Source organism: Drosophila navojoa, chromosome 2 (assembly GCF_054131105.1).
Source record: "Drosophila navojoa isolate 15081-1374.11 chromosome 2, UAZ_NAV_1.0, whole genome shotgun sequence".
Classification (NCBI taxonomy): Eukaryota; Metazoa; Arthropoda; class Insecta; order Diptera; family Drosophilidae; genus Drosophila; species Drosophila navojoa.
The window spans coordinates 21,176,984-21,200,621 of record NC_142890.1 but is presented as its reverse complement, the minus strand read 5'-3'; the positions used below and the strand labels follow the sequence as shown (position 1 = coordinate 21,200,621).

General features: G+C 37.0%; 6 protein-coding genes and 1 long non-coding RNA gene across 9 annotated transcripts; 3 read left to right on the top strand and 4 right to left on the bottom strand.

Moving 5' to 3' along the window:
* Positions 1-216: 216 nt before the first annotated feature.
* On the top strand, positions 217-7,696 carry LOC108660274 (uncharacterized). The gene is made up of 2 exons (XR_016197637.1): positions 217-2,388; positions 5,631-7,696. It is a non-coding gene; the product is annotated as an uncharacterized LOC108660274 (long non-coding RNA).
* A 1,490-nt stretch (positions 7,697-9,186) lies between these two features.
* LOC108660267 (dihydrolipoyllysine-residue succinyltransferase component of 2-oxoglutarate dehydrogenase complex, mitochondrial) lies at positions 9,187-11,173 on the bottom strand. The gene is made up of 7 exons (XM_018113604.3): positions 10,970-11,173; positions 10,788-10,903; positions 10,596-10,697; positions 10,067-10,540; positions 9,863-10,007; positions 9,499-9,804; positions 9,187-9,438 (listed from the first exon to the last, which is right to left on the bottom strand). Exons 1-7 carry the CDS (start codon positions 11,045-11,047, stop codon positions 9,304-9,306), a joined length of 1,356 nt encoding a protein of 451 aa, XP_017969093.1. The 5' UTR covers positions 11,048-11,173; the 3' UTR covers positions 9,187-9,303.
* Positions 11,174-11,812: 639 nt separating this feature from the next.
* LOC108660266 (dihydrolipoyllysine-residue succinyltransferase component of 2-oxoglutarate dehydrogenase complex, mitochondrial) lies at positions 11,813-15,066 on the bottom strand. The gene is made up of 7 exons (XM_018113603.3): positions 14,809-15,066; positions 14,348-14,463; positions 14,186-14,287; positions 13,537-14,097; positions 13,328-13,472; positions 12,381-12,686; positions 11,813-12,316 (listed from the first exon to the last, which is right to left on the bottom strand). Exons 1-7 carry the CDS (start codon positions 14,890-14,892, stop codon positions 12,182-12,184), a joined length of 1,449 nt encoding a protein of 482 aa, XP_017969092.1. The 5' UTR covers positions 14,893-15,066; the 3' UTR covers positions 11,813-12,181.
* Positions 15,067-15,401: 335 nt separating this feature from the next.
* LOC108659109 (HIG1 domain family member 1A, mitochondrial) lies at positions 15,402-17,988 on the top strand. Of its 2 annotated transcripts, none has more exons than XM_018111860.3 (3): positions 15,402-15,674; positions 16,251-16,440; positions 16,604-17,988. In XM_018111860.3, the coding sequence occupies exons 1-3, from the start codon at positions 15,581-15,583 to the stop codon at positions 16,623-16,625; spliced, it is 306 nt and encodes a 101-aa protein (XP_017967349.1). In that variant the 5' UTR covers positions 15,402-15,580; the 3' UTR covers positions 16,626-17,988. The 2 variants fall into 2 exon arrangements, with proteins under 2 accessions (XP_017967349.1, XP_030245756.1); XM_030389896.2 differs by having other exon boundaries at positions 15,411-15,674; positions 16,508-17,988.
* On the bottom strand, positions 17,126-17,995 carry LOC108659108 (antigen 5 like allergen Cul n 1). Its single transcript, XM_018111859.3, has 2 exons — positions 17,864-17,995; positions 17,126-17,800 (listed from the first exon to the last, which is right to left on the bottom strand). Exons 1-2 carry the CDS (start codon positions 17,969-17,971, stop codon positions 17,126-17,128), a joined length of 783 nt encoding a protein of 260 aa, XP_017967348.1. The 5' UTR covers positions 17,972-17,995.
* Positions 17,996-18,674: 679 nt separating this feature from the next.
* On the top strand, positions 18,675-23,328 carry Uck (Uridine-cytidine kinase). Of its 2 annotated transcripts, XM_089257180.1 has the most exons (6): positions 18,675-19,110; positions 19,175-19,320; positions 19,372-19,469; positions 19,535-19,583; positions 21,498-21,632; positions 21,851-23,328. In XM_089257180.1, the coding sequence occupies exons 1-6, from the start codon at positions 18,737-18,739 to the stop codon at positions 21,991-21,993; spliced, it is 945 nt and encodes a 314-aa protein (XP_089113306.1). In that variant the 5' UTR covers positions 18,675-18,736; the 3' UTR covers positions 21,994-23,328. The 2 variants fall into 2 exon arrangements, with proteins under 2 accessions (XP_089113306.1, XP_017967347.1); XM_018111858.3 differs by lacking the exons at positions 21,498-21,632; positions 21,851-23,328 and adding an exon at positions 20,015-20,490 and having other exon boundaries at positions 18,676-19,110.
* Positions 22,032-23,226, bottom strand: LOC108659110 (zinc metalloproteinase nas-6). Its single transcript, XM_030389875.2, has 2 exons — positions 23,114-23,226; positions 22,032-22,909 (listed from the first exon to the last, which is right to left on the bottom strand). Exons 1-2 carry the CDS (start codon positions 23,143-23,145, stop codon positions 22,099-22,101), a joined length of 843 nt encoding a protein of 280 aa, XP_030245735.1. The 5' UTR covers positions 23,146-23,226; the 3' UTR covers positions 22,032-22,098.
* Positions 23,329-23,638: the final 310 nt, after the last annotated feature.

Sequence of the window (23,638 nt, the reverse complement as noted above, 5' to 3'; positions counted from 1 at the left end):
TTGCCTGACCCAAAAGTAAGATGAAGTAACAGAGTTGATGGGGATTGTACTTGCATTGGAAATTGGCGTCGAAACTGGGTTGGCTGCCCTGCGTTGGACCTGTGCAGGCCATAAATTTCGGAGCGACAAATTAATGTATGAAACTTCAAAACTTGTTTCAAAACGAGCCAATTCCGATGATTATCAGCGAAATTTGCCTGAATTTCAGGCAACAATCAAAATTTGGTAAAAATCTGAGTTTTTTCCCATCAGAGCAACCAGACAAACACAGATCAAATGGTCAGGGATATTCAAGGATGTTGAACGCACACGTTGGACAGCAGAGGAACTGGTTTTCATGGTCCAGCAGCCGTTGCAGCTTTCAGATGGAAGCCAGGTGTGCTACGATCCTGAACTCCATCTGGATGATGCTGTATGCTGTATGCGGTATGCGGTATACTGCCTGATCTGCAGACCCACCACCATGAATAGAAATCGCACTTTTTATCAAACATCCTAGCAACGGTTTTTCTATAATAAACTTGCCAAACGGGTTTCATTGAATGCATTGTTGCCCAGCCGCGCCTATTGTCCATATCCGGCCAGACAATGCACAAAGCTTTGCAGCCTCCGGTTCCAGATCGTCATCCCCGGCTGGCGAGCAAATCTGGCTGGGTATATAAGCCACGGCTGCTGCGCAGAATCAATCAGTTTCATTTCAATCTTCAAACGCTGAGGATCAACAGCAGCAACAGTAGCAGCAGCAGCAGCAGCAGCTAGGAGCAGCAGCAGGAAACCACCGAGGACTTTGTGGACCAGCAACAGATCCTCCATCCTCCAGCGCAATGCCCTAAAAGCGCTAAGGAGGCTGTTGCACGCGGCATTACAAAAAAAAACAAAAACAAAATCTATCAAGTTTACTTTCAACCGTTCCGAAAACCACGAATTCAAAAAACTACAAAAGTTTCAAAAAATCACACAAGTTAAACCAAAAACCTAAAACGAAAAACCCAAATACCAAATATAACCGAAAGTCAGATTAATTCTTATTCACAAACTAAACACTAAACAAAACACTACGACAAAAATATTAAGTAAAAACTATAAAATCAGTTTGCAAAAGTAAACCAGAAACTCCAATCCTAATATAGTTTTGCGATAAGGTTTAAAAGCGGAAACAAAAATAATAATAAATGTTTAATGCACAACGAACCAAATTCCATAACAGACACTAAAAAACTATACATAAATACCTCAAAACTATATTCAACAAACAAAAAGAAATATAACAAAATATCAAAAGAAATTAAGAAGTGCAAACAACTCGACAACAATTGGAAAGTTTTCAAAGCTAACCTAAAAAGAGGACGAAAAAGGAAATACCGCATAGATACTAATATTATTTTTTATATTTTACAGGTAAGTTCAGCAATATTAGGGTATACAGCTTTTATAGTGCAGCTAGCAGAAGCAAATTTTTTATTAATGTCAAATTTTAAACACGTATATATATATAGGACCCCTCACAGTTGAGCAGACAGCTAGACGCCTTCGATTGAAGCTAGCATGGATCAAACAGCTACAGCAACAAATTCCAATTGACACCCAGAAAATTGTTATGAAACTCAAAGAAATTCTAAAATGTTTATTGCTCATATTTCTCTACTGCAACGACAAACGACAAATCAACAAATTCATTAACAACAACAAAAGTCCAACTCATCAAGAGAACCAATCCAAATCGAAACGCCTTAAGAGACTGCAATGCAACTGCCAGCAGCCCCAAACCGAAGCACCGTGCCCCAAACAGCAGACCCGGCCACCAAATCCTACAGAATTCCGACAAAAATTACAAGGAAGGAAACCCAAATTCAAGTTAGCAACAACAAAATCGAGATTCGCATATAACGGCACAATTGCTGCGACGGCGCCTGCTACGCTGATGACGATGATGATGATGAAGACGATGACAAAGCGTAAGATCGAACATTTGACGGCGAAAGCAGCAGGCATCAGGAGCAGCGGCAGCAACAGCAGAAGCAGCAGCAGCGACGGCAACGTCGTCATTTATCTAAGGCAGCAGCTTAACGGGGACACAGTCGCCCCGCCATAGATATTTGGCTGAATATCTAAGCAGGGGCGGCTGCCCCAGCAGCAACCCCTCGACAGGAAGGAATCAAACACACACACACATACCACCCCAACAAGCAATCTAAGTTTCTGCGGCGAATTCAACACAAACACAAGCACAACATCACACACAGACACACACACACACACACGCATACACAGAGAGAGCTACAGCCTAAGCAAGAGAAATGGAGAGAGCAAGAGCGAGAGCAGCGAGCGCAGCACGAGAGAGCATCTTTGGCAGCCCAAAAAGCGCACAACGAAAACAACATTTCGCAAGTATGTTTTGACCTTACGTTTTAGCTTAACGTTTTTCAGTTGCACTTTTAAAACCTTTCGATTTCAAAGGCCGCTGCACAGCGTTAGCCAACAAAAACAAATCGAAATTAATTATCTCAAAAGTAATATTTAAAGAAATTAATACTCAAAACAACAACAAAAACAGCTAAAAGGTGAGCTTGTGCTGCGAACACAAGAAAACAAAAGAAGCAAAAGCAAAAAATATCTATTTTATTATGTACAGCAGCGATTTTCCATTAACAGCCAAACACATTAACTCAAAATCGAATCCAAATCCTAGTCCTACTATAGTACTGCGAACAAAACAAAAAAAAAATAACTTGAAAAGATTAATAAAACAAAAAATTCAACTCTTCTTCCACGGCATCGCAGAAGCCTTCATTTCCAACCCGAACCCGGGCCCCTGTTAACCTCCAAAATCCACACACACAATGCAATAGTTTTTCATTTTGTGTATCAAAACGCAAATCGAATAATGTTCCAAATTTCAAATTAGCGTTTCGTCCTTATGAATCTTTAGTTTTCACAAACCAAGTTATTAAAACCTCTACGAAAATCAAGTTTCGCACATCAAGAGCTTCAGGCATAAACCAACCACCAATTCGGCACTGAACTTACACACACACAACACACACACATACTTTCGAATATATACCTATACAGGGGCACACGCTCACACACACCCATGCACACAAAACACATACACGCACTCACACACACGCACCACATATACCCACACCACTTTGGTAATAAAATGGCTGCAAAGGAAGCTGCTTCTACGATACCCAAGAAGAAAAGAAATAGCCCGACCCCAAACACACATTTTGATAGCGAAAAGTATCAGAAATATTTTAATTCTAAACATTTTTGACGCTTTCAATATTTTTTTCGCATTTTCAAAAAACTAGAGATGGCAAAGGCGTTGCAGAAATTTTTAACTCGACATTTTTGAAAGTAAAAAAAAAAATATTTAATGCGCAAAAATGTTCACGAAAAAAAATCCTAAAACACGAACCAAAAATGATACATACTCGTAGGTAGCAAAAAATCGTTGCCAATTTCATTCAAACACTTAAGAACTGAAACATAAATCGTCTGCTGGTCGTTGGTAACTAAACACAAACCGAAAGAAATACCCCCTAAAATCGAATTTATTTTTATTAATTATAAATTTTTATTTATGTTTATGGGTAAAGCGGCAAATATTGACGAAACTCAAAATCAAAACACACAAAACTCTAACAAAATGACAAATTTTTAATTCAATCAAATTCATATTTATTCAATTAGAAAGTGAATCTTATATATTTATAGCTCAAAATCCAAAATCGAACCCATTTAATGATTCTCATGTTATTGCCTTATACATATAGGGAAAAACTTTCATTTCCAACCAAAAAAACAAAAAATAAGACTGATATTTAGAAGATGATTTTAAAAAAATATACTAAAATGGATAAACAAAAATTAGTTGCTCCAATAATTTTTACAAATGCATTCAAAACCAATAACAAAAATATACTAAACTCAAATCTAAATTACATTAATATTTACAAGAAATAGAAAAAAAATCAGAATTAACATTTTTAGATACTCAAATATTTATTTGAAGTGAGTTAGTGTCTTCACATTTCAAAATACATTCGTTCAAAATCAATATCCAAAAATATATACAAACACAATCCAAAACTCAAATTAAATCAAATATTAACATATTTTTATTTGTAATAATATCATACAAAATTAATTTTCAATTTAATTCTTAAATTAATGTTTAGCACAATTAATTTGAAATCAATCCAAAAAACGTGAAATCCTAAAATCGTTTATATAAACAACCAAATTAATCTATTCTTGAACTTCTAAAGTTCCTATGCAAAATAATACAATACTAACCAAGTTTGCAAAAACTTGAAATGTAATAAAAACTTTAAATCGATGATCAAATTTATAGAAAAATGGGTTTAGAAAAATCTTGTTTAAAAATATTAAATTCATAACTAAATATCGAAAATATCCAAACCTTTGCCACTAAAGAAGACATAATTCCATTCAGACCTTTCATTGAAAGACAAAATACACCTCTCGCAATATTTTACATAATTAATTCCATCCAAAAGCTTATTTTGATCACAAACAAAAAATGAACAGAGTATCGAACAGTCTATAACATTTGCTATTTAAAAACTTTTCGAATAATTTTTATAAGACTGACTTAAAATTTCGTTCTGAATATTATTATTTCGAACAAACCTTCAGTTATATTATATTCAAAGCTTAAACAAATTATTTTATATATTCTGTATCTTCGCCTTAAACCAAAAAATATTCATATTTCATATCAACCAAAAAGAAACAAACAAGAAAATCATTAATATTCAGTAAAGCTTTTAGTAAATTTATGTCCTTATAACAAAGCAAAAGCAAATAATTTGATTTAAAAAATTTTAAATGTTTGGATATTTTTATGAATGAATCTTATTTTCTTTTAATTCTTTAAATTATAAATTTAAAAATCGATCTAGATACAAGTTAACATTTTAAAATTAAGTATCGCAATTTTTTTATTTTAGACTTTTTTGAGCTTTACTCAAGCAAAAAAAAATTCCAAAATTAAATAGAATAGGACTATTGTTTTATTAATTTAAATCGAATTAAAAAGCTCATAATTCAGACCACATTGAAACTACATCTTCTGCCTAAAATTTTACCCATTTAAAAATATCGTTCTTTGACTGACCAAATTTAAGAGAAAAGCTTACTGAAATTACTTACCTAAAAAACCTTTTAACACTGATCAATATAACAAAAGTTCAATTTAAACCTTTAAATTTCATCAAATAGGCAACAAATTTAAAGTTTTTACACGAAAATCTGAATTCAAAATTTAATTTGATAAGTAAGCCCAAATTCATGAAATTTAATTCAAATTCATACTCAAAAATTTAAATTTCAAATGACAACAAATTCAATGCAATCAAAACATAAAAACTTCATTAAAACATTTAATAAACTCGAAATACTTTAATAATTTGCGAGCATATTTAGAAACAAAAATATTCCCGACAATTTTTATCTTTTTCAACTCTTAAAAACAAAACAAATAATTTTATGTAAATGATTTAAAATTTTATTTCTTGAAAATTGTGATATATACAAAAACTATTTACTGTTTTAGATATTCCTTTTAACAAATTTCTATCAAAATTATTTAATTTTAGAGCTCAAAATATCCAAAGAAATTCTAAATTTCCACTTTCGGCTACTCTGGCAAGCAACAATTTACAAAATTCCACACTAACCGGCAATCAAAATTCAAAATCAATATTTAAAAATTCTAGTATCCAAAACAACTCAATTTCAGGTGATCAAAATCTGTGCAAAATTAATGCGAAATCCGAAATTAAAACCTAAAAATCATACAGAGCTCTGACTCAATACAAAACCCCAAAAAATAAAAGAAAAACTGAACAAAAACAAAAAGAAGCAAGTCCAGTAAACTCTTAGCTTTCGAAACACTCTGAGCAGTTCCGCCAAAGACCACAACAAAATTATATTCAATTCTAAAGAGCAAAAGACAAATTAACTGAAAAGTCGCAGCATTCGGATGCCCTTTGGCGCATAATTATTATTATTACACATTAAGATGACAAATTGCAACGAAATTCCCAAAAAGCAGCATTATAAATTACAAGCACGAACGGAAGTTTTAATGCGACAAAAAGTCAAGAACAAAAAGAAAAAAACATCATCATCATCAGCAGCATCATTATCATAACACACCAAAAACAAGAGGAACGCAAAAAGAAATAACAAAAAAAAAAAAAAAAAAAAAAAACAAGACTACAAGGAGCAAGCAACTGTCCTGGCAAACTTTCTGGCAAAAATCTTACAAATGGCGGCCTACTCATTCGCCAGAGAAATAGGACAAGGCAGATAAATCAACGCGAACAAAACAATTCTGAACCAAAAACAACAACGATTATTGTAAAAACTTTCGCATAGAAGGGGTTGAAATTGAAAATAAATTCAGTAGCCAGATTCATACGCCAAAATCCCTCAAGCACACTCACACACGCATGCACACACACAACACACGCAGAGGCAGAGATAGAAACACACACGCACAAGCCACAAAGCCAACGATAGTTTTGGATAGCTCAAAATTGTAAACATTTGAAAGCGATTCTAAGAAGTCCTCGGGACGCATTATTTGCGCTTGACAGCAGCGAAGACAAAAAACATACAGAGTTCACCAAAATCCAATTCAAATTCCAAATCCAAATCGAAATCAAAATCAAAATCAAAAGCGACAAATGAAAACAGAAACACAGAACCAGCAGCCAGAACTTTAAACACACGAAAGACATATATCAGGCAAATCAGCACCCACTACACCCTTTAAACAATGTGGTTAGTTTAGTTTTCTTTGGCAAAGAAAGTTCGAACCCCATCAACAGCAGCAACAGCAGCAACAGCAGCAACAGCAGCAACAAAAGCAACAACAGCAACTCAGTCCCCCAATGCATGCAGTTGAAAGCACATCAAACAAAACTGTAAATTTATATAAACTACTGGCAATAGAGGAGAGGTCGTAGCATAATTGCTATCAATAAATAAAATATGGCTGAATCGTGGGTAGGTAGCTCATATGCGCTCTAACTCTAAACTTCAATCAAGTCAAAAACTCCCAACGACCACCAGACAGACAAATTTTTGATTTAGAAATTCATTGCGAAAGTTGCCTGGCCAAGCGGCAGCATAAGCAACAGACTAACAACAACAACAACAGCAACCATCATCTAGAGACTTGGCATCAACAACAACAGCAACAGCAACAAGAACAGCAACAGCAACATGAGCAAAAAACCATCTTTCTTTATGAAATTACACATTTCCGACTTGTACAACGACAACATTGTAGCCCAAAAAACCCAAAAAAGCAACAAAAACTAGCAAAAAGCAGCAAAAAGCAGCAAAAAGCGAAAGCATCTATGCAAATGTAACCAAATCTAAGGCAGACCATACCGTTTTTCCATACCATTTGACGGCTTGACTGAAAATTAAGTTACATATCTTATTTACACACAACAAAACTTGAAGAACCAACCATTTAGAAAAAAAATGACTAACAAACTGACACGTTTCATGCATTTTGGAAATCTGCAAAATCATCAAGAGAAGAAGCCAAAACAAACAAATCGCAGCAAATGGAATCTTGTACAATATTTCTATTGAAAAATCCATTTAGAAGCAAAAACAAAAAATAAGAAAAGAAAACCCAAAATCTGGGATTCTAAGATCTATACAAAGAGATAGAAAGAATGAAAAATTAAAATCCAAATAGCAAAAGATACAAAACAAAACAAAACGACTCAAATCAAAGATATTACAAAGTATTTCGGACACAAGGTTGGGGATACCTAGTGTAATTGCTTAGACTTAAGAGTGTTGTACTTGCGGGAAGACAAGTGCAAGACCCAACAACCAGGGCCAGATTATAAAAATGCCTATAGAAAGATACCCAAAATTCAAATAATTATTAAAAAAAAACAAAAAAAACAAACAAACAAACAAAAAATGCAAGCTAAGCACAAGCAAATACTATTAAGAATTCTTTCCTAAGTCTCTGGTAGAAATACACGCGTACGGCTACAGTAAATTTAATTATGTAACTACACTCTGTATCCCCTTAGTTAAGCTAAAAAAAAAAAAAAAAAGAAAAAATTCACAATTTCAGCAAATGAAAAAAAAGGAAACCCAACAATGAATGGGTATAAAATGTAGATAATGCCAATCGTTTTGTCTAAAATGTTATTTCTTCTAATTTTCCACAATCTTGTGGAAAATGTTTTAGACGAAACGATTGTCGCATTTTTTATATACATATGAGCATATTTGTAAACGATATATTATTTAGAAAAGATTTTATATGATTTTCGATTTAATTTCTCCCCATCAGCATTTTACAAACAAATAGGTCAAATGTTCTCAGTTCTTTCGGTTAGCATTCCTACTTATGTATAGTTACTAAACCTAAAACAAAAACAAAGAAAAGAAAAAAACTGTGTTATTCAATCTCTTTGATGGATCTAAAACCAAATCATATTTTTCTCATTAAGCTAACAACAAATAATAATTTTATTTAAAATCAATCATTTTACTTAAATTCTTATTTAATACAAATCCAGACTTAAGACTAAAATCATTTTGTAAACATTAAAAATAGTTGATACTTAAACAAAAGCAAACAAAAGTAATCAATAAAATTGTACAAGCCAATTTGCTCAAATAACAAAAAAAAAAGAAGAAAACAAATGCTTTTTATTCAATTTTTTAGCTTTATTAAACATTTCAGGAATATGTACATATAAATACATGATTTCAGATATATTGAAATTTGTTTCAATTTATATGGTAAGCTCGTTTACTCAAATAAGTTAAAAGCCAAACCACATGGTATATATATTTATCATAAAAATAAACAGTAATATCCAGCCAGCCCTATCATTCTTCCGCTCGCCTATTCTTAATCATCCACATAAACTCTGTTTCAAATTATCAATAATAATTACCTTAAATTCACAAACATTAAAAAAATATTAATATACTTCGAACATTAGTATACTCCACATAAATATTAATATACTCCCTATAAAGTAAAGACAAGTTCTGAAGTGGCTCATGACTATGGCCTATACTTGTGGTTGCGATTCTCTCAACCCTTAAATAGCAGAAAACTAAATGTCATAATATATATGCTATAATATTATAAAATTGAATTCTCCTTTATAGTTTAATTAGTACAAAAAATTTGGCTTAGCTTTGACATAGACGTCCATTTTGATAACATCAACTGAACAACGTGAATCACAGATCAAATAGAACGCTATCCTACAAACCCGTTGCTAGCTCAGCAGGCGTCTCAACGAAGGACTTGATCTTCCGAAGGAATAGCACAGCCTCACGTCCATCAATGATTCGGTGATCGTATGTGAGGGCCACGTACATCATTGGCCTGATTTTTACCTGCAATATGCAAAAGTTAATTGAACTTATATTTTACTAATTGAATTTGCAGGGGCCCACCTCGCCCTTGACAGCAATGGGCCGTTCCACGATGCCATGCATGCCAAGTATAGCACTCTGGGGCGGATTTATGATGGGCGTACCCATCAGTGATCCAAACACGCCACCGTTGCTGATGGTGAAGGTGCCACCGTCCATATCCTCTATGGTGATGGCATCGCGCTTCGCCTTGTCCGCCAAGGCACCCAGGGTTTTCTCTATATCTGCGTACTTCATGCTCTCGACGCCGCGGATGACGGGCACCACGAGGCCACGGGGCGAGGCGACAGCCACAGAGATATCCACATAGTCACGATAAATAATTTCCTGTGGGAAAAAACTCGGAATAGGATTATACGACTACACCCTTAGTTAATAATTATACCTTATCAGCAATGACTGCGTTAACGACGGGCTGATCTTGCAATGCGTTAGAAGTAGCTTTTGAAAATATGGACATAAAGCCGAGCTTGACTCCATTCTTTTTCATAAATGCGTCCAGGTTCTCCTTGCGAAATTGCATTACAAAACTGAGGAGAAAGGCCTATATATGTAGAGTTTAATAAATTACATATTAATGAGAACCAACCTCATGTCGATTTCATTGAAAGTGGTTAACATGGCACAGGTGTTCTGTGCGTCCTTTAAGCGAGCCGCAATTTTCAAGCGCATGCGGCTCATCTTGACTTTTGTTTCGGTGCGTGTGCCCTTTATGGGAGGCGGACCTCCTCCGGCGGGCGGTGCTGGAGCAGGCTTTGGCGCTGCAGCTGCGGGTGCAGGAGCTGGAGCTGGTGCAGGTTTTGGAGCTGCTGGTGCTGGAGCTGCTGGCGCTGGGGCTGGGGCTGGTGCTGCAGCTGCGGGGGCTGCAGCAGCTTTGGCCGGAGCTGCGCCAGGCTTCATCTTAAATACCTCCTGGCCAGATTTCACCGTATCGCCACTCTTAACAAGAATCGCCGTCACGACGCCAGCAAAGGGCGCCTGCACCGGCATCGTTGTCTTGTCCGTTTCAATCTCCATGACAGCATCATCGGCAGCAAACGAATCGCCCACCTTGCATGTGAACCTGAATCCCGAAGGATTTCAGCTGAAAGTGATTTTTTTCTGTGCGAGCTACTTACTTGATGTCACCTTCAGAAATGGAGTCAGGAAACGGTGGCACCTTAACCACCTGCTCTGACCACATGACGCTGGTGGTGTGAAAGCCCTTCCACTCCAAGTAGCTGCAATAAAATGTCATTTAAACTATTTCGTAATTTTAGAGTCCATCGTATGGACGATGGATAGACGAAGTCGAGCGAAACGATCCTTACCCCACTACATCCTGAAATCGCAAAGCAGTATTCGACTCTAGGCACAAGAGCTTATGCGGCTGATAAAGTGCCTTTCCAAGAGCCATCCGACTACAGTGACGATTGAAAAGTTGGCGCTAAATCAGAAATTGCAAAGAGTCAATTGCTTCCCGTGTAGCCTTTTAGCTCAAACTTGTACTTACATTCCATATCCCGGATCGTAGACATAAAAAGTGAATATTACGCCGCAAGGATCTTTTTAAAATGGAGGCAGCACTCATCGTTAGCTAGATGGTATAATTCAAGCGAAAAAAATCCCTAAATAAATCCAAATTGAGGTTTGAGCTAATGCAAAGCTACCTAGATGATAATCAAACTTTCTTAATATGCCGTCACGATGTGACAAGAGTATATTGGCTTTATTCAATATCCCTTTAATTAAGTATTTCTCTGTATATAATAATATTTATTGTTTTTTTTTTTTTATAATATAATATCGGCTTAAATTTCGGGCAAACATTTCAAATTCTAACTTTTTATGCAGTCTAGTCTAATATCTGATAAAAACCATTAATTAATGCCGTTTCGTTTCTATTCCATTATACTATTTTCTAACAAGGTATTAGTTTCAAACAATTTCAGTAGAAAAAATCTTCTAAAAAGTTTTATTTAAATATTTATTTATAAATATCCTTATATTTTAGTCATAAACACATAATAATTCATACAATATCCGATTGTGGCAAATGATATGCTTACGATATTAGTAGCTTTGTAAACAATGTCAATGTCAACATATAAGTCTATCCTGCACTGTAAAAATACTCCCGAAGCTAACTTTAGTAAAGTGTATCGGTAATTACGATTATATTAGTGTGGTCTCCGAATAAAGTATTTTATAATTTAATTCTAACTTTGAGTTACGCATTAGGTAAGTTCCCAAAGTGTGCTACAGTTTACTTAAATTCTTCAGTATATTTTTTCAAACCCACACTGTTTTACAATACTCACTCTGAAAACCAAGAAAACAGTAGAAAAGCAAATCATTCTTTATATTAGGCGAGTATCAATTACGATATCGTATTTATTTACGATGTTACTTTTCAGCAAGTGCTCTTTTAAAGTATGAAATGTGCAAAATAATAAATCTAATTGGTTCACGTTTTGAGAACAAATCCACGTCGTAATTATTTTTATTATGTGTGTATTTTTTGTGTATATGTATATATATTTTGCTATAGTTAAACCCAAAATTTAAGTCAATTTGTGACACTCGTTAATTTTTAAATAAATACATGAAATTAAAAGTTTCTGTTTATACAATGAATTTGGCTGTGCTTCAGTTTTAAGTCACCGATTCGATAATATCATTAGAACAACGTGGACGCAGCGCTAACCGACCTCACAGACTGTCCTTACAGACCGGCAACAATGATGGCTGGATTCTCCACAGCAGCCTTCACCTTACGCAGGAACAACACAGCCTCACGTCCATCAATGATTCGGTGATCGTATGTCAGGGCAACGTACATCATTGGCCTGATCTTGACCTACAATATACATTAAAGGTTCTTGATAATTAAATCAAATTTTTGAAATCTCTATGAAACTCACCTCGCCCTTGACAGCGATAGGACGATCAAAGATGCCGTGCATGCCAAGTATAGCACTCTGAGGTGGATTGATGATGGGCGTGCCCATCAGTGATCCAAACACGCCACCGTTGCTGATGGTGAAGGTGCCACCGTCCATATCCTCAACGGTGATGGCATCGCGTTTGGCTTTGTCGGCCAATCCAGCTAAAGCTATCTCAATGTCCGCATAGTTCATACTCTCAACGTTACGAATGACGGGCACAACCAGACCACGGGGCGTAGCAACAGCCACTGAGATATCCACATAGTCACGGTAAACAATATCCTGCAAAAGTGAAAATATATGTAATATTCAACAATTTTATTTATACTAACAAAAGGAAAAAGCAATAAGATTTTTGTTGAACTTAAAAGTGGTTTAAGACTTTCGAGACATTATCGTATACCAATTTCGATACTTAACGTACGTAATGTTTTGATGAAACTGGTTCTATATAACTTGTTTATATATATCGACATATTTTGTTAATATATGTTATCTGATATAAACAAATTTTAATTTGTGTTGATTTTCAATCGAACTGATCTTTTACTAAATTGTTTATATCTGTGGGGCTAAAGTATATACGGATATACCTTTAAAGCCGGAATAACCTTTTTAAAGATAGATTTAACATATTTAAAGATAATCAATTTTAAATTTGATTCAATTACGTTTGAGACAGTAAAATGACATAATCTGAAATTCAGGCCATTTCGATTTCAAAGAAATTACGAAACAGAATTATCTATTCAAACAAATACTAAATAGCTATTGAGGTGACGAAAACAATTTTATATCAATTAGCTGCATAGCAAATACAACCGCGTTTTATCAGCTTATCAGAGAGCCCAACGAGTAAACAAATTAACGCCTGATAAGCCTCTAGTTTTATACGTCACAAGTGATTCAGGAATATAATTTACCTGGCCATCGATGACGGCGTTGACAACAGGCTGGTCTTGCAGCGCATAAGCACTGGCTTTCGAGAAGATGGACATGAAACCAAGTTTGATGCCATACTTCTTGGTGAATGCATCAAGATTTTGCTTACGGAAGTCCATAGCGTAGCTGTCGAGGCAGAGAGTTTTAGGTACATAAGACAAGTAATTTAGCGGCTGCTTCGTTAACTAACCTCATGTCGATTTCATTGAAAGTGGTCAACATGGCGCACGTATTCTGTGCGTCCTTCAAGCGAGCCGCGATTTTCTGACGCATGCGGTTCATCTTGACGCGTTGTTCGGATCTCGTACCCAAGATTTGACGGGAACCATCAACAGGAGGCACTTTCACCTGGGCTACGGCAGGCCTGACAGCAGCTGGTGGTGGAGCGGCAGCACGGGGAGCAGCTGGTGGCGGGCGCGCTGCTGGAGGTGGTGGCGGTGGTGGAGCTGATTTTGGCGCAGCGGGTGCAGGAGCAGCGGCCGGCGCCGCTGGCTTAGGTGGAGCAGCTGCAGCTGGGGCTGGGGCTGGTGCCTCCTTGGCTGGGGCGGGTGCTCCAGCTGGCTTAGCAGGACCTGCGCCGGGCTTTATTTTAAAAAGCTCTTGGCCGGGCTTAACCGTATCACCGTCCTTGACTAGAATTTCCGTCACGCTGCCAGCAAAGGGTGCAGGAACAGACATAGTTGTCTTATCCGTTTCGATCTCCATGACAGCTTCATCGGCACCGACCGAATCACCCACTTTGACGGTAAATCTAAACGATTGAAGCAATTATGTTAAAATCAGGTAACAGATAAGTTATCAACAGACAATAGAATCGTCTGACTTATAGTTTAACATACTTAATGTCACCTTCGGTGATAGAGTCGGCGAACGGCGGCACCTTCACTACTTGCTCTGACCACATGCTACTAGTGGTGTGAAAACTCTGCCAGCCCAAAGAACTGCGAATATATATGTAGATATTATAGAAGAAATGAAGTGGATCTCTTGTCATTTCTTACCGCATCGCATCTTGGCAGCGCAGAGTAGGATTCGTTTCCCGACGCAACAGTTGCTGCTGTTGCTGCAATGCAGCAACCATAGCCAGCTGGGAATACTGACGGGCGCTCAGCTGGAGCTGTGAAAGTAGTTAATGGAGGAGAGCATTACTATAACATAGACATACAAATATTTAAAAAAGAAAAGCAAATATTGTGCAATTTGATATATTATCAAGATTGCGTTCATCACGTGAATAATTTATGGAGGCGTGGCAGTGCCACGCTGATTGCGCCCCATTGCAGTGCAAACATTTTTTCAATTACATAATCGCATTATGAGCAGCCGCCAGCAGCTACAACAACTGATCCAAATACTCGCAAAATATGTGGCCGTGGCTCCGCTCTCAGCGCCATTCATTAATTTGATGCTGAGTCGAATATTCGATTGATTGTGCACAATTCAGGCTGTTCCTTTCGCTTACTTCATGATTCCGTACAGCTTGTAGGCCAACGGTTTGCACGTTGCGCGGCAATTGCCTCGTTAATATTGAAATAATGCCCGCCATTGATGTGGATGTCGTTATGTATCCGCTGCTGCTGCGATTGTTGGATTGTGTGAGCACTTTTTGTCGAAAATTTTAAAACTAAGAATTGTGTTGGGGCTACGGCAATCCAACAGCGTTTCTCCCCTCTTAACGAATGTTCATTTCTTATGTCATGGCTAAACTCTCAGCTGAGCGCGGAATTTTTCTCTTGCATACTGCGGTCACACTGTCTTTAGTGTTGGTCAAATTATTACACCTTCAACATATTTTAGCTGCGGAATGTGTTCTAATACATTTTGATTTTTAAAAATACATTTAACTAAGACTTAATTTTGATATTTTTTAAACGTTTATATATGAATAATAAAAAAGTGAAAATCAGTTTCAAATAAAAACAATTTAAAAATAACTAAATATAAATAAAAACAATTTTACAAATGCCATCAGCTGCGCACAAGCATAAATATATTATTATTACCTCTCGCTAATTGAAAAATAACGAAATTGCTTCGTTTTTTTTTTCATTCTCCATAAAACAGCTGATTTGCTATCGATTAATATTGTGAAATGAAATCTAAATAAAAAAAGTGGGAATATTCGGTTCAAGTTCAGTAACACTTTTGCATTCAGTGGCGGACAACCTTTGCCAAAATTTTAGCATTGTGCAAATTTTTTGGCTTACGAAAGAAGAGGAAAAGGCATAAGAACCATGAGTTCCAAATCCATATTTGAAACCGAAGAAGATGTGGCGCAGGCCAACAAGTTTGTGAATAAGGCCAAGGACTCGCCCTTTATGTTGGTCGGTAAGTCAAATAAATCTTTACTATCAATATTTTGTTGCATGCGGATTGGCAAACCTCTCAAACATTTCCTGTGTTGTGACGTCACGGAAACTTTCTATTGGATACGTACATACATACGTGTGTGTGGGTGGGCAAGGATAAGCATGCATACCTTGACCTTCGCGGTGAACTGGCGATTTTCGGTTAGATAGATACATACACTGAAACGTATGTATGTGCATACGTGCTAAGAACACAGTGACATAACGTTCATTAACACGTGAATTTCATCATAATAATGTAATTTTATGTGTGTATGTGTGCGAAATTGATGCTGCAACTGGACAGTTAAACGGTTTACCACTGTAAGGGTTAACATTTAAACACCTACATATGTATGTAGGTGAGTGTGTGTATGCATGGGCACATCAATTGTATTGTGTATTAACACATCAATGACGTCGCGCTTGGCGCGTGTACTGCGTTTGTATTGGTGCGTCAGCTGCCGCCGTCTGGTGATTATCAGCTAGCAACAACAAAAGACACTTTTGGCAAAATACAATTACAATACAATTTTTGTTTGTTTTTTCTACGTAGGCATTGCTGGCTTCGTGGCAGCGGGTCTGATTGGAGCGTACAAATACAAAAATCGCGGCACGATGAGCACCAGCGTCTTCCTTATGCAGCTGCGTGTGGCAGCGCAGGGCACAGTCGTTGGCTGCCTGACCGTTGGACTCGGCTATCAGATGGCCAAGGAGTATCTGTTCGACAAGAAGCCCAAGGAGAAGTAATGCTTCATTTTATATTAACTCATTCACTTAAATGTTAAATGTAGTTTTGTAATTGTAATCTAGTTGAATTGTTGGATTATCAGATGCGTCCCGAGAATCGCGAATTATCTCAGCTTTGTATATTTGTCATTATTTAACAAATATTTCATTTTTTTTTAGTTTGAAGTCTTTACATAATTAGTACACATTTGATTTGGCCCGCACATTTCCCCAGACACCATCCAAAACATTGCCAGAGGCTTTGACGAAAGTTTTAATACCAATTTAATATTACATATTTATTACCATACATTTACGAAAATTGTAAAAAACACAAGACGACAAATTGTTAGATCAAATTCTTAAATGTAAGATGGTAAATGTTTTATATGCCTGTGTAAGATTGTGATAATGCGTGTTTGATAAAAACAAACAAAAAATACTATCTAAAATATTTACATACACATGTAAACTGTCGAATTGTCGGAATGGTCTGAACGATAAATACCTCCTATGTAAATGATATGCATATAATTAAAAGCAACTAATTAAGTTATTAAAAAAAAAAAACATGTTTTAATTCTGCCTAAAATTCTAATGTCGATGGATCAGTAAGAGGTATCAAATGTAAGAAAACAGCAGTTATATGAGTGGTGGGTCGTCAATTTTATTGGCTATGCGATTGTTGTTGTGGTTACATGCTTAGTTTATCTTAATATCAGGAACAATTCGCTCATTGTCATAGATCTCCTTAGCGAAGCACAGATTGGGATAGTCAAAGGCAGCGCCATAGCGATTCTTGCAACCGGCTGTGGCACGATCGCCGGGTGTGTAGACGGGCTGTCCAATCACGTTAGTGGTGGCAAAGTTGCAGGTGAGCACGAAGTGGTTGTAAAAGTCACGAGAGAAGCGTACGGCGGCACATCCCACATGGGTATTCTTCTCGGCGACGGCAATGGTGAATTTGGCAATCGCCTTGTTGGGCAGTTCTTCAGGGAAGCTGGCAAGAATTTCAGGAGAGGTATGAGTGCGCTCGGAGAACCAATTCTCAATCTGTTCCTTGATGATCTCCGCATCGGTGTACTCCGATTCGGGACCACTATAACTGAAGATGGCATTGTTTTGGCCAGCGTATGCAAAGCGCTCAGTGCTGCGGCACTTGTCTGGCAGGGACTGGCAAGTTTTCACATTGAGTAGGGCCAAATGAGTGAGCTCCTCGCACCAGGACATCTTGGCCATTCGTGCAGCCTTGGGTAGACCCTCAAATGTGCCGCCGGCAACCTTGTTGCGCAAATCATTAAACAATGATAGAATCAGCTTCTGATGTCCATCCAACTTAATCTCACGAACATCCTTAGGGCATTCCTCGCTAAAGTTCTGCAAAGTGATTTAAAATTGCATATCGATATAGTCATGTAAGGATCAGCTACCACCACTCACGCCCTTATTGTTGCAAGCAATATGCTTGTCCAGACATGTAGGCAAGGCGCAATAGTCCACAGCTGTGGCGATCCCTGCCAGAGCGACCAATAGAACCAAGACTTTCATGGTTGTGCTTGTTGAAACTGTTAAAATGAATATGATGTCCAATTCGTTGCAGTCTTTGCTATTTATAGTGCTTCACTCAAACTATTGGCATATTATTTCAGCCTGGTTCTATTTAAAAATCTGGTTTCCAGGCTACCATTCTTATAAATAGAAATATGAGTAGCCAAAGCAATATGATCCGGTGCCATTAATCTATACATGTGTATGTACATTTGAATGTATTTTTGTAAATTTATCAGTCATTTATTATTTATATAAGAGTTATGTGCCATGCTTTCCCATCGACTTTATATCTTACATTAAAGTTAAATTAAATAAAATTAAAAAGAATAAAGCCAATTCAAGTAATTGATTGCTAAATTAAACAATAAAAAGATTAAATATACCCTGTAATTATTCAAAAGTCAAATAGAGCATTTCCTTCAGTAAACAATCACTGTTCACAGCATATGTGATTAACAGAGTCTGTTAATACTAAAACAAGCAGTAGCAGGTTCGCTCGATATCAAGAAGAGTTCCGATAACTGATTGTAGTTCCGCTGATAGCTATTTTAAAAATTGAAACAAGCGGCTGAACTCTTTTCGGCCAATGAAAATAAAAACCATTTAAAATGTCTTTATTGTCTGCTATTTGCGAATTCGCTACAGTTTAAAATAATTGTAATTGATAGGATAAAGTCCCTGTGAAACCTATCGATATCTATCGACGAAATAGCAAATTACGGTCTCCCCTCTGTAATTCGCTGTTTGCACATTTACTCCAGTATGGATACAATAAACAAAGAAAAGTCGGTTGTCTTGCTCAACGGCGATGCGCTGCCCAACGGTGAGATCAAATCACCATTCCTTATTGGAGTTGCCGGCGGCACAGCCAGTGGCAAATCAACTGTATGCAAGAAAATAATGGAGCAACTTGGCCAGGCCGAGATGGATCATACGCAGCGGCAAGTGGTGTCCATTAGCCAGGACAGTTTCTATCGTGAGCTAACGCCAACAGAAAAGATAAAAGCGCAAAAGGGCAAATTCAACTTTGATCATCCGGATGCATTCAACGAGGAGCTCATGTACGAGACGTTGCAGCGCATTCTGAAAGGTCAGATAGCCAAGATCCCCAGCTACGATTACCGCACCAATTCGCTGTAAGCAAACATTCTCAATTGGTTATATTGACGGCATTCGCCAATGCGATTTCTCTGTTTGTAGTGACTTTGATAACGAGCTGGTCATCTATCCTGCGGACGTAGTGCTCTTTGAGGGCATCTTGGTATTCTATTTTCCCAAAATACGTGATCTCTTTCATATGAAGCTCTTCGTGGATACGGATTCCGATACGCGGCTAGCACGACGAGGTAAGTAGGATGATTAACATAAGATATTCACTGATTACTTCAATCTTCTAGTGCCACGTGACATCAATGAGCGTGGCAGAGATCTGGACGCTGTGCTTACCCAGTATATGACGTTTGTGAAGCCCGCGTTCGAGGAATTTTGTTCGCCGGTAAGCCAAATATTGCAATTTATAAATTCTGTTTATCAACAAAAATCGTTCTTTCGTTCTTGCAGACTAAAAAATTTGCTGATGTCATAATCCCACGAGGAGCGGACAATACAGGTAAGATATAAATGTGCGCCAACAGCCACATAAACACGTGCTTTGCTTAATTTGAGAACTTTATCTACACCCACACTAAACAACACGCACACAGACAATACACTGACACTTAAAAAAACTCCTGTGAAATTATTGAAGTGTTTAGTTAAAAACGTTTACCTAGTTTTCCTGTATATATATATATTCGTATATGTAGTTATATACATACATGTATCTAGTTTATGTTACAATGCGTTTGAATTTGTTTTTTGGGTTTTACTGTTACCAATTTCTGTTTCCCAGCTCAATTAACACAGATATAGAACAATAACTTTGATAATACTGTGCCTGACGTTAATTTCCGTCTTTCCATATTCCTCTGTCGTTACTCGTTTCTCGTTTCCTCTTTCCTACTTTTTGTTTTCGTTTCTGTTACAATGTATTTCTTGCAGTTGCCATTGATCTCATTGTACACCATATCGGAGAAATTCTCGCAGCCACGAACATCGCACAGCACAACACAGCTCGAACTACGGCCTCCAGCATGAAGCGCGATCACTAAAAAATATTCCCCAATATATATATATATATATATATACATATATACATATATGAGTTTATATGTATATATATTCTGTTTTTAATTCTTAAGCAAAAACAAAACAAAATATTTGTGTTCCTAACCAAATGTGCTGAGCTTTCACTAATTGCAAATGATATGTGGAGCGCAGGTCGCCAGGCAGATTAGATGCCTCGCTTTCGTTCGCTATGGTCCTAATCACACTTAACCAATTAACGTTACATTAAGCTAGTAAAGTGTATAAGCTTATAACGTTTTATTAATATAACTTTAATTTACGTTTCATCAACCTTAACTCGGGCTCAAATAAATATATATTTAATGTTATAATAAAACTAAACAAAAATATTTATATATTTATATATATAAATATATTGTTATCCCAAGTGTTTTAAGCTCCTTTACTAATTCTATTCGAATACACAATTTATAATTTACAATTCATACAGAAACACATAGTTATCCCTATGGTATTGTGTCTATATGTTCTATCACATCAATCAACCACATTTCAGGAATATGTTTAATATATAAATTAGCTGAAAAGATGATATAATTTTGCAGTCATTAGCTATGATCTTAAGCCATCTAACAATCTAATATCATAGTAAAGGTCAACAGAATTTAGTAACTGTTTCTCAAATACTTTTTGAAAGGTATTGTTAAATTTTTGTTATTAAATTTTGTTGACCCGTTTTTATAACCTTAATATTATCATATTCAATCATAATTAGTTTTTCATAAAGTTCTTAAAAAAATATTTCAAAGAAAATAAAGCTACAGATGTAAAATCTCTAATACTTGCAGAATAATATTGTATTGGCTATCACAGTTCTATTCCTTAGCTAAACTTGTTTATGTTATTACACTAACTAAGCTAAACTAAGTTCTTAAACGTGGTTTATTTGGAATACAAATAACTCCGGAGCATTAATGCTTAAATAGTTAAGCTAAAAGCTTTAAGCCATGTAAAATCTATTTACTGTAGAAGAGATGGAAATAGAAAAGCTCTTGCACACATGTACACCCATAAGTAGAGAATAACAATAGAGAAAACAATAAGCAAAGAAAGTTATGTATAGTCTAACGATTGGATCTCTGGATATTAAGCTGAGTCAAGTGAGTACAGAAACTGTTTCAAGTGCATCAAAAGTCGTTCCAGTGGGCTCAGCCATAGCCACAAGGTAAGTGCTCGAAATGTATTTAGACTTAAATTGAAGTGCTTCATTTGTTGAGTTGCAGCGTTAAATATCATTTAATATATAATAGATATTTTGCTAAATGCCACAAAAAATGTAGACAATGCACATTTTACTGAAGACATCTTGATATTCTGACTGTGTTTTGCTTTGCAGTGGCCATCGATTTGATTGTGCAGCATATCCGAGATTTCCTCAACAATCGCTCATATCCCGGCTCAACGACCAATATGGCTTTGTATATGAACATGGAGCTCTGCGAGAACAGTGGCGATGGCGCCCTGGGCGCAGGTAAGCAGATGAAGCTGCTCTGCAAGGCGCGTCCACACTAACAAACGAGACCTCTGCGCGGGAGCAACTCCTGAATGCACGACAGACATAGATACAAACTAGAAATACATATACTTAACCCTGCATGCTGCTAGATATAGATTGTTAAGTTCTATGTCTACATCTATATATACATATATACGTAAGTGTAAACTTTCTGTGTGTTTCGTATGTGAAAGATGCGGCTGGTGGCAATGACATCGCCAGTGATAACGGCAACAGCACCTACAATGCCATCAGACGTTTCTCGACGCTTTGCAAGGAGCTGACCATGAAGGGCAACGTCTTCTTCGAGACAAACAAGAATCTCCCACATCATTGACCAGCACCATCTCAACTCAGAATTCTACACACGCGTAGTAATTGTTATGCTATTATATTTTGTGTTTAAATAAAATGTAAAAAAATAATAATAATGATAGAAGAGTCAGATCTTGCATTTGTACATCAGGTTTATCTTGCGGATATCGCTGGGCGAGAAACCACGCCTTTGGCCCAGTTGCCGCGCATCAGGATGGTTGCGCAAGACTTTTAATGTTGGCTTTCCATTTTTCGAGAAGCTGGTGCTGGAGTAGTGCATGACGCTCGCGTAGTCATACCCGATTCCAAATGCTGAGTGTGTCCTGGCACTGCCCTTCTCAAAGTTGCTCATCATGCCGGGCTTCACATTCTCGCTCAGCACCTTCACGTAGTCATCCCGTTCGTAGCGATTCTGTTCGTGGAGAAAGCCCAGCGCATGCATCAGTTCGTGGATGGGAGTGCCGTAGGTGCGTAGGCAGTTGGGTGACTGTAGATTCACCTCCTGCCGGCCACCGAGGCGCCCTATGCTGCTCCAGCAACCAGATTTACCGTTCACTATGGATATGTAATCTCTTTCCACTGTGCGCTGCTTAAAGCGAATGCAGGTTTTATTGTGGTACTCATTAAAGGCATGATGTATATTGTCCAGCTCCTGTGGCGTGAATGTTCCCTTTATTTCGTAGGGTACCACACCGCCTGGCCACCGTGTACTCAATGCCAAGAGCCCATTGCGTGTGTCCTCGCGAAATCTCATAGGTATTAGTATATCGCCCTCGTGGTAGGTGCCAAGCTCTTCAGGATTTTCCATTGATTCCTGCCCATGTGCGTCAACTAAAGCTCCAGTAGTTTCCAAATCAGGATTACCATATATCGCTTCTCCCATCTCCGACAGATCGATAAATTCATCATCCGTCTCTGCATCAATTTTACTAACGATGCTAAAAAGAACCAAAGTAATTGTTAAGGTTGGACTAAACTTTGCCATTTTGCAAAATTCACAGACTGTTGTAGCTTTAATAAAGTGCACGACTATATATAGATACGCTTAAAGGCCAGCTCCTCTTACCTAGACCTTCAAAAATTGCCGACTTGGCGTCGGCTCTGTTTGTACTTATGCTGATAAGAAATTTGGATGATATCACCTGTGCTTCATTTGTATTGCGCACGGCTGCATATCCAAGTGCGTGATTTATGACCGTCATTATGCAGCCCATTTTATGCTCATGTGCATATTTGTGTCAAATATAGGAGCCAGTCGCAGATTTTGCGAAATTTACGATTTAAACAACTGAGCACTCTTTAACGGCTTCTGGAGATTGAAATTTTGATCAACGATTCAGTGCTGTAAAATGGCTTTGGTAAGCTATCGATACATAACAAAAACTATTGTAGTTGACTATCGATAATTGTAATGTAATCGTTGGCATATTCAAAATAAACATAAATGTATTGAAAACATATAGAATAAATATCACAAACTATTCATGTATAGATATAAAGTTTGTGTTTATAATTTTTCGTTTTTGCAGATTTTGTAATCAATAGTTTTATTTAATATTCAATTTAACATGAAAAATACATTTCGTCTTTGGCGTTAGAGCTTCAATGCACTTGCCGATACACATTTTGCATTTCGATTTTTTCCGAGATTATAAATCGATCAATTC

Bases quoted from the DNA above. Each gene is read 5' to 3' on its own strand.
- LOC108660267 (XM_018113604.3), bottom strand. From the start codon at position 11,047: ATGAGTGCTGCCTCCATTTTAAAAAGATCCTTGCGGCGTAATATTCAC. The intron at 10,904-10,969 runs GTAAGTACAAGT...TTTCTGATTTAG, and splicing joins TACGATCCGGGATATGGAAT to CGCCAACTTTTCAATCGTCA. The intron at 10,008-10,066 runs GTTGGTTCTCAT...CTTTCTCCTCAG, and splicing joins TTCAATGAAATCGACATGAG to TTTTGTAATGCAATTTCGCA.
- LOC108660266 (XM_018113603.3), bottom strand. From the start codon at position 14,892: ATGGCGGGCATTATTTCAATATTAACGAGGCAATTGCCGCGCAACGTG. The intron at 14,098-14,185 runs GTATGTTAAACT...TCAATCGTTTAG, and splicing joins ATCACCGAAGGTGACATTAA to ATTTACCGTCAAAGTGGGTG. The intron at 12,317-12,380 runs GTGAGTTTCATA...TGTATATTGTAG, and splicing joins CTATCGCTGTCAAGGGCGAG to GTCAAGATCAGGCCAATGAT.
- LOC108659109 (XM_018111860.3), top strand. From the start codon at position 15,581: ATGAGTTCCAAATCCATATTTGAAACCGAAGAAGATGTGGCGCAGGCC. The intron at 15,675-16,250 runs GTAAGTCAAATA...TTTTCTACGTAG, and splicing joins CTCGCCCTTTATGTTGGTCG to GCATTGCTGGCTTCGTGGCA. The intron at 16,441-16,603 runs GTAATGCTTCAT...ATTTTTTTTTAG, and splicing joins GACAAGAAGCCCAAGGAGAA to TTTGAAGTCTTTACATAATT.
- LOC108659108 (XM_018111859.3), bottom strand. From the start codon at position 17,971: ATGAAAGTCTTGGTTCTATTGGTCGCTCTGGCAGGGATCGCCACAGCT. The intron at 17,801-17,863 runs GTGAGTGGTGGT...ATCACTTTGCAG, and splicing joins TTGCTTGCAACAATAAGGGC to AACTTTAGCGAGGAATGCCC.
- Uck (XM_089257180.1), top strand. From the start codon at position 18,737: ATGGATACAATAAACAAAGAAAAGTCGGTTGTCTTGCTCAACGGCGAT. The intron at 19,321-19,371 runs GTAAGTAGGATG...TCAATCTTCTAG, and splicing joins TACGCGGCTAGCACGACGAG to TGCCACGTGACATCAATGAG. The intron at 19,470-19,534 runs GTAAGCCAAATA...TCGTTCTTGCAG, and splicing joins TCGAGGAATTTTGTTCGCCG to ACTAAAAAATTTGCTGATGT.
- LOC108659110 (XM_030389875.2), bottom strand. From the start codon at position 23,145: ATGCAGCCGTGCGCAATACAAATGAAGCACAG. The intron at 22,910-23,113 runs GTGATATCATCC...GGTTCTTTTTAG, and splicing joins GCAATACAAATGAAGCACAG to CATCGTTAGTAAAATTGATG.